Here is a 16,660-nt window from a genome sequence, read left to right as displayed (position 1 = left end):
TTCCTTCGGAATCTAACTTCCTCTGACCTTCCAGTGATCTTCTGCATCAAGTTCATTGTAAAGTGCCTCTCTGCTGGTCATCAGGTTCTGTCTGCGAATCTCGCTTGTGCGCTGCTCCCACACTGACTTAGAACCTTTCGAGTTCTTCTGCTGCTCTTTACTACAGAATGAAGAAATAGAGACAGAAACATTGATTTTAACCAAGGGAGGAAGAAAAGCCTTGGTTTTCTTCCACTAAAGCACCTATGAGCGATGACCCAGGGTGGAATGAAATGATGGTGTCCCTTAGTCCCCAGTAAGAGAACATGGATGTGGCTCATGAATTCTGTGAAGGGGAGAGGGGGAGGGGAGGATGACATACTGAACAATAGCATTGAGCACTGAGACATGTTCAGACAGACAGACAGACAGACAGACAGACAGACAGAGAGAAGGAGGCAGAGATGGATCGAGACCAAAACAGCGTTACAAGCAGCCCTGTGCTTGCAGTGCTGCTGTGGAGGAGACAGAGTGTGTCATCACAGCCAATGATACCTCAGCCTCAGTGTTACAACACAAAACTGCAGCTACAGCAGCAGGTAACATAAAAAACATCCATACAAAACATGAGGAAGGCAGAAAGCAAAAGAAAAAGGGATACAGAACAAAAAAATGAGTAAGTAAATTAATAAATACCAGTCCAGTAAACTGTCTGTGGCATCGATACGTTCAGATTTTACTGTAACTCTGAGGAGAGGGGGTTGAAACAAGGAACATAAAAACAACGCTGCCACAACTATCACAGAAAACAGCTAAGAAAGCGAACAGGCCTCACAGGGGTCCAGTTCACTGTAGGTAACTTGTTTGGTTAATCAAACATGTTAATGGATGACTTAGCATAAACCAGGAATTTTGCGTTTTTCATTTCAAGAAAGATCTCTAGCTTCTCAAACTTGACTAACTATTCCAAATTCCAGTTTTGTGCCAAGTTATCCCTTAAAGGGTAAGTTCACCCAAAAATTAAAATTCTATCATTAATTACTTACCCTAATGTCGTTCGACACCCGTAAGACCTCCGTTCATCTTCGGAACACAAATTAAGATATTTTTGTGAAATCCGATGGCTCAGAAAGGCCTTCATTGACACCAATGTCATTTCCTCTCTCAAGACCCATAAAAGGCACTAAAGACGTCGTTACAAAGCCCATCTCACTACAGTGTCTCTACAATAATTTTACGACGAATGTTATGAATTAATTTATTGATTCATGATTCAGATCACCAATGTCACGTGATTTCAGCAGTTTGACACGCAATCCGAATCATGAATCAATACGCTGATTCATAACGTTCTAAACTGTTCTGAAATCGACCCATCACTATATAAGCCGTTATTTCATTTTTTTTCACACAAAAACTATTCTCGTCTCTTCATAAAATTATTGTAGAACCACAGTAGTGAGATGGGCTTTGTAACGACGTCTTTAGTGCCTTTTATGGGTCTTGAGAGAAGAAATTATATTGGTATCAATGAAGGCCTGTCTGAGCCATCGGATTTCAACAAAAATATCTTCATTTGTGTTCATTGCGGTCTTACGGGTGTCGAATGGCATTAGGGTAAGTAATTAATACCTAACTGAATTTTCCTTTTTGGGTGAACTAACCCATTAACTTATCTGACTAACCACACACAGTCAACATATTTATTCACTAAAACACAAAAATAAATAGACTGTAAATAGAAATGTATATTTTTACTATAAATGTGTAACCATGTCCTAATCAGACACAATAAAGTGACGAAATTAAACTCTCACTGGTCTTAAATCTCTGTTTAACTATTAAACATTAAATATGTTCTGCTTGATTGTGTCGCGATGTTCAGCATTTTTACTTTCAGTGTGGAAAGACAAATTTTACCACTGAAAACTCGTCGCATCATGCCTGGTTAGGTCATAGTGTAAGTGTTAGTTGATTGTAATATACACACATACACGCACACACATATAAAAATGAAAACATATTATTGACCACTTTTAGTAACTGAATGAAAAATTCAATGAGGAACCACACCTTGTAGCGTAACCACAAAAACACACGTCACACACATACCACACATACAACTGTAGATTATAATATGTAAATAATAAAAAAATATGTTCATATTAAAATGTAACTCATAATATGTGTTCTGAGGCATGCATCCCGAAGGGGGTATTGGCAGCCCCTGTTTACTGTCTGCTTTACAAACATAAGGAAAAGAGCAGCTTAGGCCTTCTGCAAAATATCTATTTTTGTGCTCTTTGCAATAAAACAAAGTCATATGGATTCGGAACAACATAAAAATGTGTAAATTACAAATATTTTTGGGTGAACTATCCCTAACAACAGAAACAGAAATGGTCCTAAGGGAGTTTCATACTGTATGATCAGGCAGGTTTAAGCAAGTCTGCTGGAAAGTGAATTAGAGGGGATTTACTCAAACAAGATGATAAAGTTAAGCTGACAGGCTAAGCTAAACTCAGCAAAGCTAGGCTTTAAGTATTTAAACCAGCTTACAGTACCAGATCAAATTCACATGACATAAGACAAGGCCTCTTTCAGTAATAACGTTAAAGTGTACTATATTATGTCAGTTTCTGATATTAATGTGCAAGTGTATTGGGACTCATTTGCATATATATGCATATTCATGGTATTTATGTGTCATTGAGTGTCAGAGGTGTCTTGTAAGAAATTCACCTTTTGATCATGAATATTTATGAAAGACTGGGCATGGCTTCATAGCTACGGTGTGTGTGTATCTCTGACCTAGCTATTACTTTTGGGCACAACATTGGCAAAAATTGTCCCCTGAATTCTGTTTGTTCGATCCACGGCAGTCATTATTTTTGCAATTCACCTTTAAGAAAAGTAGAAGTCAAAAGAAACATCCCCATTTAGACAGCTAGTTAAATTTGTGTGTGTTTCCGTATTTGTAAAGGTGTTGATTTCTAGTGTGTAGAGTAACTCACGCAGCAATAGAGAGGTTGGCAGCAGACAGTGGGCTCACTTCCGCCACTTCTTTTGCTTTCTGGAGAGCAATCTTTTGTGATGTGGCCTCCTCTTCCTCTTGTTCATCCTGGAAAATAAAAAAGTACAGTAGTGACAGCTGCTTACCATTGACGGCATATAAAAATTTGAATGAATGGTGAATCTGAGACAGAGAAATTGGGTTTAACCTTAGTTAGTTCCTGAGCATTGGCCAGGTTGTCCACAGCGATAGCCAAGAATACATTCAGTAGTGTGTCTGAGAGGACAGGGTTAAGAAACAACAGACAGGACTTATGTTTTACAAAGTTCGTCAAAGATACTGTGAGCTGATAATAAAAGGACGTTTCTAAATATACGTGACAATAACGTGCAATATCGAAAATGCATATTGCAAAGTTTGCCTGTTATTAACATGCAGTGACAAATATCTTATCTTGTGACATCCCTAATCCAAAGTTCAGTTACAAATATTCCACTACAATAACTGCCAATTCATCAGTTCACAAAATTGAGTAGGTAGACTAAAAAAAGTCCTATAATTATCTGCACTTTGTACTCACCAAAGAACCCCGAAAATATTATTATGGTTCCCACAATAATAAAAGCAGCAATTGTTTTCAACTTTGATAATAATAATAATAAATCTTTCTTGAGCACCAAATCAGCAAATCAGACGCTGAAGACTGGAGTAATGGCAGCTGAAAATTTAGCTGTCATTGCAGAAATAAATAACATTTTAAAATATAATCAATATATATTTTGAAAATAATTCTCAATATTATTGTTTTTACTGTATTTTTTATAAAATGAATACAGCCATGGCGATGACTTTTTTCAAAACATAAAAAAGTACCCATCCGTTATGTAGTAACAAAAATGTTTGTGTGCTTGTATGTGATTAAGAAGGATACAGTTGCCAAAGAGTGTGAGGACAATGAAGAATACGGAGAAGATCATTCCTTTGTCCACCCCTCCCTGAGACTCAATTCCATCATACATCACCACGTTCCAATCCTCTCCTGTTAGAATCTATATAAACATTTACAATATATAAACATGTGCTTTTGTTTATCACATAAAACACAATGTATGCAAATTTGATCCACACACACGTTATTTTAAGTATAATTAGCTATTTTCTTTATCTGTAGGTGCCTTGGAATGCTGTTTGTGTAGGCAGATTGCCAGGCCTACCTGAAACACTGTCATAATGGCAGCAGGGAAAGTATCAAAGTTTGTGGGAGGAGTGCCTTGCTCAAAGTTAAACCTGGCAACAACAACAAAAGAAAAAACATCAAATTGACTTTTACAATGATAACATGCTATGCATACTGATTGGTTGTCTGTATCTAACTGAGAAACTGATTAATGGTGTTGGCAGCGAGGTGTAGATCTATACTGACTGTCCACCGAACAGCTGCATGCCGAGAAGAGCAAAGACCACGATGAAGAGGAAGAGAAGGAAAAGTAAACTGATAATGGACTTCATGGAGTTCAGAAGAGACACTACGAGATTACGCAAAGATGCCCAGTATCTGAAAATGACAGAAACAGAAATATAGTAAACAGAAAAAATTGTGAACAAACTATGACAGTTTTATATGCATAGACAAAAGTTAAATTCTAACATAATTTATGCCCTTGGTGTGACTTCAAACTCAGATTGACAAATGGCTCAAATTCCAGTATTTTACTCCGACAAATCTGTCTTATGGCTTTAGAAGATGTGGAATATAGCATTTGGACTACTACTTTGGTGCTTTAATGATGCTTTTTTTGTCATTATTACAGATTGCAAATCCCCGGTCTCAAATGACTTTTATTGTAAGGAAAAGAGCAGCATGATGTATGACCTCTTTTTGTATTCCATGTTGAAAGTATTGGAGCGACATGAGAGTGAAACTTTTTTTGTTGTTGCTTGAACTATTCATTTAATCTAAACAAAACCCAATTGAAGACATGAAAAAATTCAGCTATGTAATCTTGTACTTGGTTCAAATCTCAAGAGGGGAACAACACAAAAAACTTTAGATGGGCAAGTCTGAGATTAAATGAAAGAAACAGAACGCACTTGGTGACTTTGAAGATCCTAAGCAGTCGGAGAGCTCGTAACACACTGATTCCAAAGGACGTCCCCGGCTTTACCATGGCCCAGAACACCTCAAATATGCTGCCAACGATGACCTGAAACACGTACACAGTCAAATCCCAAAACAAATAAGGAACACTCTGAGGACTGGCTAACAAGAACTCAAGTCTGCATTTAATGTAGGCCAGCGGCTTGCGGAGGTTAAAAACAGAGACAGAGAAATAAAAAAAAAGTGAAAGGGAGAGAAAGTGAGACTTTAAATGGGCCAAGAGAGAAGGGCACTCACGGTACAGTCGAAACAGTTGAATGAGGAGTGGAAATAAGGGCGCGTCCCCAGTCCGTACATCTTAATCAGCATCTCTGACATAAAGAGGCCTAGGAAAATGAACTCAGCATAATCTGGCGAAATAGAGAAAGAGATATGAGACAGAAAGTGGGAGAAAAGGAAACAGCAAGGAAGGAGGGTGTTAAATGACATCAAAAGTTTGAGGAGTGAAATGGACAATGGTACATAATGCCGGCCAGATTCAAAAATAGGTCTGCCACAATAACAAATGTACAAACAAACAACTTACAGAGAAAGTCTGACAGTAGCTCGGGCTGATCGTAGTGTACAACAGCCACACACAGTGTGTTGAGTCCCACCAGGCTGAGGACGGTCCAGTAGAACGCCTGAGTCTTTACAATCTTTCGAATGAAGAAGCGAATACGGCGCTCTTTCTTGTTAAATGGAGTTCCGTCACCCTTCCCGCTTTTTATGCTCCCACGAGCAAAAGGTGACCCTGAGAACATACGCACATAGCATTGTGACAACATTCAGATCACTTACTCTGGCATGTACATCACTCACTCAAGATCTTTAAGTTTAAGCACTTATATGTGTTTCAAATTAAAGAAACATATTAAGTAAGCATAGTTGCTTTCCTAAATGATCTGAATGATTCTTACCAACTGCGTCTCCCATGTGGTCCTCTCCTTCTTCTGGATTTAAAAGGTCTGCTTTGTTTTTCTTTATTGTGGGCCTGCGATGAGATCCTGTGCAAAAACATATTCAGGGATGCCTGTGAATTATTGCTGCATTTTAGGCATTATAGCATATTTTAATTCTGTGAATTTCTTTAGCATGCACAAAACAGGAACATTCATACTGTCACTGGGGCCATTGTCATCCTCAGCGAGTATGACCTCCTCTGTAAAAAGAGACACAGAGAGCATTGACAAATGCTTGTAAAAACCCCAACAGGTCCAAACAAGTCTAAACTAATGGTTACATTCTGTAGATAATTCAAGGCATTCATTGATATCTGTACATATTTGTATGTGTTTAATGCACAGACCTGCTTTGCAGATCCACTCCAGATATCCATTGAGTTCTCTCTCTATCTGCTGCTGACGTTTGAGCTTGAGGAACTCGCTTCTGTTCTCCACACGCTCTCTTTCTTTGGCAAACTCACTACGAGGAAACCAAAAAAAGACAGACAGAAAGATACCTGTATATTTAGCACCTACGAATCTAGGAACATTGTTTTATACAAATGATGGATGGATGGAACAATAGATTGAACAGCAGGCATGATAAACAATAAAAAGGTAGAATGATTGATTTAATAATAGAACGATATACAAATAGAATGATAAATAGACAGATGTAAGTAGACAGATGAACAAAATGAGGAAAAGAACGATCAATAGATACAACGGACAGAGAGACAGACATACAGACAGACAGACAGATAGATAGATAGATAGATAGATAGATAGATAGATAGATAGATAGATAGATAGATAGATAGATAGATAGATAGATAGATAGATAGATAGATAGATAGATAGATAGATAGATAGATAGATAGATAGATAGATAGATAGATATATAGATAGATATTAGATTAGCATTAGATATTAGGTATTAGATTATTAAATATTACCCTGAGAGGACACCCAAAACCAGATTAAGCATAAAGAAGGATCCTATGATGATAAGGGGAACATAGTACATCCAATTCCAGGCACTCCCTAAGGCATCATTGCTCTGTAATACACACATATTTATAAAATATTGTCATCTAGATCCAAAGTACATAAAAAAACTGAATCAGTGTTAAATCATTGGCTTGAACTCTTACATAATAAAGCATGTCCGTCCAACCCTCCATGGTGATGCACTGGAAAACAGTGAGCACGGCAAAAAGGACATTGTCGAACTGCGTGATGCCATAGTTTGGCCCTATCCAGTATGCATCACACACTGTGTAGTCCGGACACGGTCGTGCACCACAAGGCTGTTCATCATAAATCTCAACTGAATAATGTAAATGCACATGTTTGGTAAAAAGCATACAATTCAAAGGTCAACTGATTTTATTTTGTCTTTGAGAAAAGCTCACATGTGATATTGTCGAAGCATGTTTGGTGGAATTTGCCCATGTAGAACTCCAGGCCAATGATGGCAAACATAAGGATGGCCACAAATAAGAGCACGCCAATTTGCAGAAGTGGAATCATGGCCTTCATGATGGACTTCAGCACCACCTGCAGGCCTGGAGAGTAATGGCATTATTGCATGTTGCTCAAAGAGCTCTGACAGACATAAGCCACGTTTCCACCGCAGGAACTTTACCCAGGAACCAGGAACTTTGGGTGGTACTCGGTGTGTTTAGACCGCAGGAACCAGGGTCTAAATGAAGTTCCGGGTAAATATTTCCCCCTCCAAACGGCCCTGCTCGCGAGGTAGTACTTTTTGAAAGTTCAGGAACTTTCGAGGGCGGGACTTGGGCGCTGATCATGCTGATTGGTTTAGCATTTTATTTTAACCGGCTTTTTTAAAAGTCTTTTGCGAGGTTCGTTCTGCGTTCAGTAAATATCAGTCTTGCTCTCTGTCTGATGGCGCGCGTTCGTCTCAGCCATCTCACGTTCAATGTCCGTAATAGCTGATAATAATATACATTGTCATTTAAAATCTAGCTTTACTTGTAAGATTTCTGAATATGCTAGTGCTCTTTTCTGTCGTTTTTAATTACCTCTTTAGTAAACCTATACATAACCAGCAAAAGCAGCACAGCTTGAATCTCTTCCATACTCGTTATTAATTTTTTTACAGTCTATTTTTCACCATGTAAACGACCTGACCGATTATTTTTAAGTGTGCGTCCTTACATGACGTGATAGTGCGCGCCACGCTCATGTTGACAAGAGAGGAAAGATAATTTTTCTGAGGGGTAAACTTTTTATTTCGTAAGTTATGAAGATAATGTTGGAATAATGACACAGCGTATATTGCCCCAGGCAGTTTTTACTTTAACCATAACTGCGCCGACAGAAGAATTTTTTTTTTCTAAGATGATTATTACACTGAATAATCAACAAATAAATGCAACAAATTAGTCCTGGTGGCCGTTAAGAGTTGCTATGGCTACAGTTAACACATTCCAGCTGGTGGAGAAAACAGCGTTGACATTTTTGATGAGGCAGACAAACTGCAAGTCACAAAATGATTGCGATCAGTTTAGATAACGTCTCATGTAAACAGTCCACTAATTCTTTCAATCTGAATGGAAAAAAAGTGTGCTTGTAAACATGGATAGTATCGCGCAAAAATTATTACTGTCCGTCACTGACTTGGAGGAGCAGTCGCGCGCAGTCCTACATTACCGGAGTAATTTGCCTAATCTTCACGGAACTTTAGATTGCGGTGGAAACGCAGACAGTTGCAGGTCTGGGGGGAGAAAAGTTCCTGTAAAAAAAGTTCCTGGTACAAGTTGTTCCGGGTAATTTGGGTGGAAACGGGGCTATAGATCAACGCAGACAGAAAGAGCACTCACTTGGAATTCCTGACACCAATTTTAGCGGCCGCAACACTCTGACTGCTCGCAATGTCCGCAGGTCTAATTCTGACCCCACGGAGGACAGGATACTGGAAAGGAGGAAGGAGGAAAAACAGTTAAAGGGGTGGTTGCATGCAATTTCACTTTTTAACTTCAGTTAGCGTGTAATGCTGCTTGAGCATAAACAATATCTGCAAAGTTACAGCGCTGAACGTTCAATGTAAATGGAGATATTGTCTTTTAAAGTTAAGGCAGTTTATTGCCTACAAAAATGGCCAGTTTTGACTACAACAAGCTTCTTCCCGGGTTGGTGACATCATAAACCCATGCTATTAACATAAACACTGCCCCAGATGTGAGTTCTGCTCGTAATGGTAAGGGACGTGGCGTTTCCAGACAGCCTGTGCTTGAAATTAAATAAAATGACAGGAAGCTACATTTGGCCATCTAACCAATCTAAGACCATTGCGTTTTTTTAGAGGGATGGGCTTCATAGAAATAGGAAGCAAACAAGCCGTTCAAAGGACAGTGGAGACAACGGTGTGGAATAAAGGTAAAATATAAGAAAAATATGGTTTAAGTATTAAGACATGTTATACTGCGCCCAATAAACACAACCAAGCCTAGAAAAAAAACACGGAACCACTCCTTTAATGCCTGTTCATTAAACCCAACAGCTTTAATTTACTTTCTTCCCTTCCCTCCCCTTCCAATTGTATTCAGCCATCTGTTTATATTCCAAATGACAACTTCTTCACATTTCTTTCAAAGGGAAGTTTTGTCATATCTCATTTATGGGGAGAATTTTGCACCAACTAGTACAGTCACATGCAAACACACTAACCTGAGAAGAGGTCAATCGCAGGTAAATAATTGATCACACACTGCCCTGTTCTCACATCACACACTGGTCTGATCATCTGATCTTTAAAGGCACACTGAAGTGGCTTGAAATGCGCAGAATTATTCAATGTGTTTGTTTCAATTTACAAAGAAACAGGAAGATATGGCAGTACATATCAAACAGTCTTTGTAAACCCTTTGTAAACCCTTTGTAAACCCTTTGTAAAAAAATAACCAATAGTGTTTAGTTTATATTACAGCTGGACCGGAGCTGACACCAATGTGAACATTCGTCCCAAAGGAAAGCATATTTGTACTGTCTGAATCGTTCCCTATCCTCATGTAGTGCACTATGTGCCATTGACCATTTAGAAAATAATAAATGTGTGAACTAGTGACCGATTTTTGCCACAGCTTAAGCATCTATTTATATTGTACAGGGTGGGACACTCTGATGAGAAGCTGAAGTGCAGAGTGATGTCATCAAAATCATTGATCTGTAAGTTCTAAAAACTTGTATCTTCTAAAAGCTATTTTTGTTATTTTTTGGTGCACACTAGCTTATAGATAACATTAAGGCAAACATATTCATACTAAAAGCCAAAAATGGCGGGCAAAACATTTTAATTTCAATGCGTGTGTGTGTGTGTGTGTGTGTGTGTGTGTGTGTGTGTGTGTGTGTGTGTGTCGTCAGGTACCCAGATATTCATATTCAGCGCTGACCAAAGTTGCTACATTCATTTTGTAATATTATCCCACTGTTTTTATCTCTTTTTTTGTCTTTTGTCCTTTTATATTTTGTTGTTAATACATTATCAATACTTTGAAAATAAAATAAAATATACTGTTGCACCTCTTGATAGAAGACACATCAGAACATTTATTTCAATCAAGAGGTGCATACATTTTTGGTCAAGATCTTGTATTGACAATGCAAGAGTCAAGCACTCTGTAAAGTCTCCTCCAGCACATCCCAAAGACTTTCAGTGAATTTAACGTCTGCCCAATTCATGTGTAAAAATCAATCTTCATGGTCCCTCCCAACTATCCTTTCACAGTTTGAACCTGATAAATCTTGACAATGTCATCCTGGAATCAGCTGTGCCCCTGGGGTACAAAAACAGGAGCATATGTGCTACCTGGAATGTGTCACTTTCAATAGAACGCTGCGTTGTAAATGTGCTATTGTCATTGTTTCCAGGAACTGGATGTGGGTACCCAAGGCAGTAAAGAGAAAGCTGTTTAATGTATGTTTTTCAGTTGTTTAATGCATTTTCATGTTAATTATTGCTGTTTCACAAAATGGATGTGGACACTGGAGAAGATAGGTACAATGAACTGCTAATCTCTCACTAATTGCTTAAAGGTATGTGTTCTAGAAGCACTGGTCTATATTTAACCTGTACTTTACCTAACCGACTGTGAGCTGTGAGGACCTGACACAGTTGCTGGATTGTTTGCTATATTTTATTATTTTAGTTTTTTTGTTTGGCCAACTGAGCCAGATAAATAACCCAGCTCCCAAAGCGGCAGTATTGTTTTATGTTTTTATATGTATTTTCTGTGTCTTGGAAGGGTCGGCCCTGGGCAGCAGGGGCAGAGGACTGTCTCTATTTTGGGTGGTGGAGTCTTTCTCACAGTGTGTCATTTCCTCACATCCTTATTAACATAAGTCTGTGTGTGTGAGCATGCACAGTGTGGCGCAGTGATTCTTCATTTGCCGGTGGTTTAGTCTGACTTTCTTCCTATGCTGGTAAACAAAGTAAACATGTTTTTAATTTTTTTTAAAGAATTAATCAATAAAGTTTTTCTTTTTGTACTATGGCCCATGTCTCTGACTCTTATTGGTGATACGAAACTGTGTATGCCTTTGTAGTAGCCTAGAAATCTAGACGCACCCTAGCGGCAGCAAATTTAATCTGCCCGCAAGTGTCGTCTAGGAACTCTCAATACCCTTCTGAGCTGTATTCCTCACACTCTGGACGGGCCAATCACATCGTGTATAGAGTTGGCGGGTGGGGCCATAATGACGACGGCCGAGTTGCGTTTCCGTGCTTCTAGTAAACACAGAAACTGGCGAACGGTGGCGGTCTTTCGAATCAGCTTTGACTGCGATTCTGGAAGACTTGGAGTTAAGCTTTTCTCTGAGAAAAGAACAAAGAACGGCACTGAAGTCATTCTTAAAAAGGGAAGACGTGTTCGGAGTTTAGCCGACCGGATACGGTGAATGTTTAATCTACCAACAAGCTCTGTTTCACCTTCGTTGCTCTGGTTGGTGTAGCGCTATCCTATCGCGTGCAGAGGGAGTTTGAAAGACAACCGTTTATCCCGCCCCTCGGATTGAGCCCTGTCTATGGTGAGTTTCCAGACCAAACCTCTTGATGTGGGTCTGGCTTGTCAGGCTACCTTTGTAGGGCATTCATTTCTAATTTCTGTTAATTTTTCACCATAATTCATTAAAATACCCCCATTGCTCTCGTACCCTGCCATATATCTTATTACTTTTTTTTTTAAAGAGTACTCAGTATTGGGAAATGCATACAAAATGGTATTTTTTTGTGTGGAAAATTTAAATCTGTAGTTAAAAGAAAGAAAAAAATCAAACAATAACATAGTTGACAATAAATTCAGGATTTAGAAGGCAGCCCTCCTTTCTTGCTCTTTTTCCAACACTTTTTCACTCCCTTCTGCTGTTGCCTGTATATGCAGCGATGCCAAAGTTGCTAAGAGCTCATTCATTAGTGGTTATGATATAGAGCACCAGCCACTGGCTCAGTCAATAGGCCTTTAACTGCTCTGCCATCACATGCAGCAAACACCTACGTAAGCTAAAAAAAGAGAGAGGGAATGGATAGATGGACTTAATCGAGACTGGACAGAATGCAGCAAACTTGTCTCCTGACTCATTCTCTAATGTCTTCTGCCTTTTCAGCTCTTCCTGTTAAGCCACTCCATTGGCAAGACATTGCGACTAATTCAATCAATGATCTGAATCATATTAGTTATTTTGTGATGTCACATGGTGCAATAATGTTTTGAGAATGAGGATGAGATGGCGCCAACTCTATATAATAAGCGTATAGGATCTGTCTCGAATACTCACAACCAAACCCAAATTGAAAACCTGATCACATACCAGCAGGCTGTGCCCTCTTTGAGCCATCCCAAATGATATATTTGGATGAAATGGTCAGTAATTCATTTACATATATCTGAAGTCTCATGTAACAAATAACACCTATTTATGACCCATCTTGTGTGATTCAATAAGCCTGAGACATTTGCAAATCTACATTTGACACTTAAAGAACTGATCTGAGATCAGAACTAAAGTGCTTCAGCTGGTGATATAAGATCAGTTTACACTTTATTTTGTGGAACAGTGAATACTTAGATGCGGGAAGGAATAAACTGCCTTCAGGTCAGGCGGTGAAGAACACTTTATGTACAGTAAGTGCAGTCAGGATAACAGAGCACCGCTGACTGCGCTGATATCCCACTACACACTAAAAGGCCTGCGGTATTTTTGATGGAAGAGTGGACTGACATGAGTGTGTTAGAGGGAGGAGTGTGTGCAAGTTTGAGACAGATGGAGAGGGGAAAATAGCGTGTGTATATGTGCAAAAGTTTGAAAAGAAAGACTTTAGCCCCTGCACTCGGGTTAGAGTTAGAAGAGCAGGCTTGTGCCGCCTGTCCACATCTATTTGGCTGATAAGAACTTGTGAGCTGTCAAAGAAAGTGCCTTTCATAAGATACAGGATGTTATTTTGAACACAACACTCAACTGACTGGCCATTACCAAAATAGGTACAATTTATGATTGATAAATGAAACTTTAAATTACATTTTTATACATTCTCAAGAACAAATGCGAGTATATAGGGGCTGGCAATGGAAAAACATAATTCTAGGGTATTGTGGGTGGCTGTCCAGATGTTGCTGTATGATTGTGTTTTTTAGCACATTTATATTTGGCTGCTAGGAAGATGCTTATTGGCCCAGTAAAAAAAAGCCCATCCCCAATGATATACAAGGCATGTATGATGTAAACGGTAGTTTGGCTAACTTAAAGTAACTTATTAGGCAAGATTACCTTCAAACAGTTGCTCTGAAAAACCGGTTATAGCACCTGTATGGGTAGCACTAAGAATGTAACAAACTGCATTCACATCAGTGTTATTTTAGTGTAATTGAGATACTATTACAGTTTTTGTAACTATGTAGATTTTTTTTAATAAAGAAAAATTACACTTTGTATTGTTTAAAAAGATAAAACACAATTAATCATGTGGATTTCCCAAATATATTTAATATTAAACATGTAGCTGAAAAAGCTTTGCACAGTATAAAGAAATGTGCATAAAACGGTCAAAAAAATGATGTCTGTAATCAATAAACTAAAACAAAAACTGGTTTCTCACACATAATTATTGTAATATGTTCAGTAAATTAGTAAGGGAAAAAATTAGATTTTCATGCCATTTGTGATTCAAAACGCATCATCCAGCGGACTTTTGACAGGTCCAGGGTTTTCTTGAAAACCACAGCTTTATACTTCCACCTTTTTGTATCCCCACCCAAGAACAGTCAGATCGACAAAGGGTTATTAAAGAGGTAATGAATTGATTGAATAAATGAACACATTTTTATACTGCTGTCTGATGTCAACTTATGATGTGCACGTGGTTTTTACATTAAAAAGAAAAGGTAATAGGCTATTTTTATGGGTGTGCCGCATAGAAGATTTCGAAAGTAAATGCCTACTGCTATGATTGGATAACAGTTTTGCATATTATTATAAGCTTTGGCTTCCCCTGTCAGCACATGTGGGGAATTGTTTCGAAAACATGTAAAAACAGCAACCGGAATGATTCACCCACAGGGTTCACAAAATGAAAAAACAAAAAAAAAAAAACAATGTTTTATCTCTCATCCACACGCAATTCATTGGAATGTGATTTTTTATTACTTGGCCTGCCAGATCTGTGAAAATAACCGTGAACCGTGCATCACTAACACACACACACATGCACCGACACAAACAAGCCAAGTACATGCATCAGCAGAACATCACTGCAGACATATCAGCATGTTCAATACTTATAAAAGTCAAAAGAGTGAGCAACACACATCAAGAAAGGAATGTTATTGCACTATTTAAGATAGCTCGTCGGGCAGGCCAGTGATACATTTTGGTAGCCAGACTGGAAAACACATTAGCCCCAGGACACCGGGCTTTGCAAGCCCTGGCCCATACATGTTTGAGTCTGATCACAAATCGCAGCACAATGAACCAACAACACCTCAAATTCAAAGGATACTCCAGCCTGTGACAGCATGCTAAGTTGTTTAGTTAGACATACACATAATCTGTATAATCATAATCATGATCTGTAACAAGGCAATACTATCACATATATAAAAAATATTTTTTTACTCACAAAAGTGTTACACCATTCCCGTCAGATCCAATATAGAAGGCACAGCATCATTTTTAAAAATCTAATTCTGTCTGCAAATCCAGTCTCTTGTTTACAAACAAATCCGTGGTGAAATGAAGCGAACAAACACTCAATGTCATACCCACGTGAGCTGGAACTTAATAAAAAATAAATGTTCAACCGTATTCCTATTATTGGAAACCAAAGGAAGCTTATGCAGTGACTGTGTTCTTCCACAAACAGGCAATGCACACTATTTTGTAATCTTCAATGGCCTGTTTATTGCTTGGAGGTTCGATCCGGTTTAGCTCCACGTAGGCCTGTTATTTATCTATTTCATGCCATGTGCGAATTGGTGGGCGAGGCTACGGAATTAGGTGTTCTTCTTCTGTTGAGGCGGCATTTCGCTGCTCTCTGACACAGGGAGACAAATTAGCATATTGATCGTTTGCTGAGCCAGCTGACAATAAAAGCTTTTCTTTGACAGACAAGTACGTTTTAAGCTCTGAAACTTACAGGATATTATATATTACGATGACTTTTTTATATCAAAAGCTTAAGGGAAAGTTTATTTCTCAACTTATGACCCCTTTAACAGAACAGTTATTGTAAGGGATACAACGTATCATACTTTGTCTAACTCTTTAAACAGCATTATCGTAAAATGGAACACTGTAGCAACAGCTTTCTTACTTTTATACAACAGCATTTTGCTTTGCTTTGGGCGGAACTGACAGAACATCAGTTTCTATTGAGGCATTCTCTCTGTATTTATGATTCTTTGCAGCCTTTAACTGCTGCTGCCTACAATACTCTGGATCCCTCACTGGAAACCGAAAGTAGCTCATTCCCACTAAATGTTTACTCTTTAAAACAGTAAGTCGACACCATTATGACTAAAAGTGTGCTAAGAGGGATTTGCTACTAAAGCAATGTGGTATATGACTCAAGCGTATCCATAGCTGACTGGTGGAAGTGGCCTTGGATGGCAAAATACCCAGTGCATTAAGGGTGCTGAGGTTTTCCTAACTATTTGGCAAAAGGGAAAACAACAGATTTCTTCTTTGTTTTCTTTAGGGAGGTAGCACCGATTTCGATATTTTATCCTCATTTCTACTGTATAGGCAGCCAAGTATTATTGAAAGCCAATTTTGCCAGAGGTGAAGTACTTATTTAATTGGCAAATAAGTTTCTGTATTTCTCACAGTGCTGCATGAGGTAGTCACTGCCCTCTCTCTCAGCACCAGTGGGGGAGTCATGTGAAGGGAATAAAGTGTGATTTGGGACACACTGGAGAGGAAAAATTGAAAGACACATGGTTAGCCCTGAGAATGACAGAGCAACAGAGAGAAAGGTAAAGGGAAAGAGAAAGCCTCCCGGCCCCGGGGAGAGGACGATGACAAGGTGAGATAGAGGAAGGGAGTGTGGGATTCACAGGAGCGTCAAGGCCT

At 38.7% G+C, this 16,660-nt stretch overlaps 1 protein-coding gene across 1 annotated transcript in view; it reads right to left on the bottom strand.

Annotated features, from left to right (window-relative positions):
- The window catches only part of cacna1ab (calcium channel, voltage-dependent, P/Q type, alpha 1A subunit, b), a 162,040-nt gene that overhangs the window by 67,404 nt on the left and 77,976 nt on the right, over nt 1-16,660 (bottom strand). Inside the window, 17 exon segments of the mRNA XM_067432376.1 lie at nt 28-160; nt 676-726; nt 2,994-3,100; nt 3,201-3,268; nt 3,924-4,041; nt 4,207-4,279; nt 4,416-4,547; nt 5,084-5,196; nt 5,388-5,500; nt 5,677-5,883; nt 6,050-6,136; nt 6,250-6,291; nt 6,439-6,554; nt 7,030-7,133; nt 7,228-7,403; nt 7,489-7,641; nt 8,923-9,014. Of these exon segments, the coding sequence (XP_067288477.1) occupies nt 28-160; nt 676-726; nt 2,994-3,100; nt 3,201-3,268; nt 3,924-4,041; nt 4,207-4,279; nt 4,416-4,547; nt 5,084-5,196; nt 5,388-5,500; nt 5,677-5,883; nt 6,050-6,136; nt 6,250-6,291; nt 6,439-6,554; nt 7,030-7,133; nt 7,228-7,403; nt 7,489-7,641; nt 8,923-9,014 (1,885 nt within the window).

Source organism: Pseudorasbora parva, chromosome 22 (genome assembly GCF_024679245.1).
Source record: "Pseudorasbora parva isolate DD20220531a chromosome 22, ASM2467924v1, whole genome shotgun sequence".
Taxonomy (NCBI): domain Eukaryota; kingdom Metazoa; phylum Chordata; class Actinopteri; order Cypriniformes; family Gobionidae; genus Pseudorasbora; species Pseudorasbora parva.
This window is presented reverse-complemented; position numbering and strand designations above follow the sequence as displayed.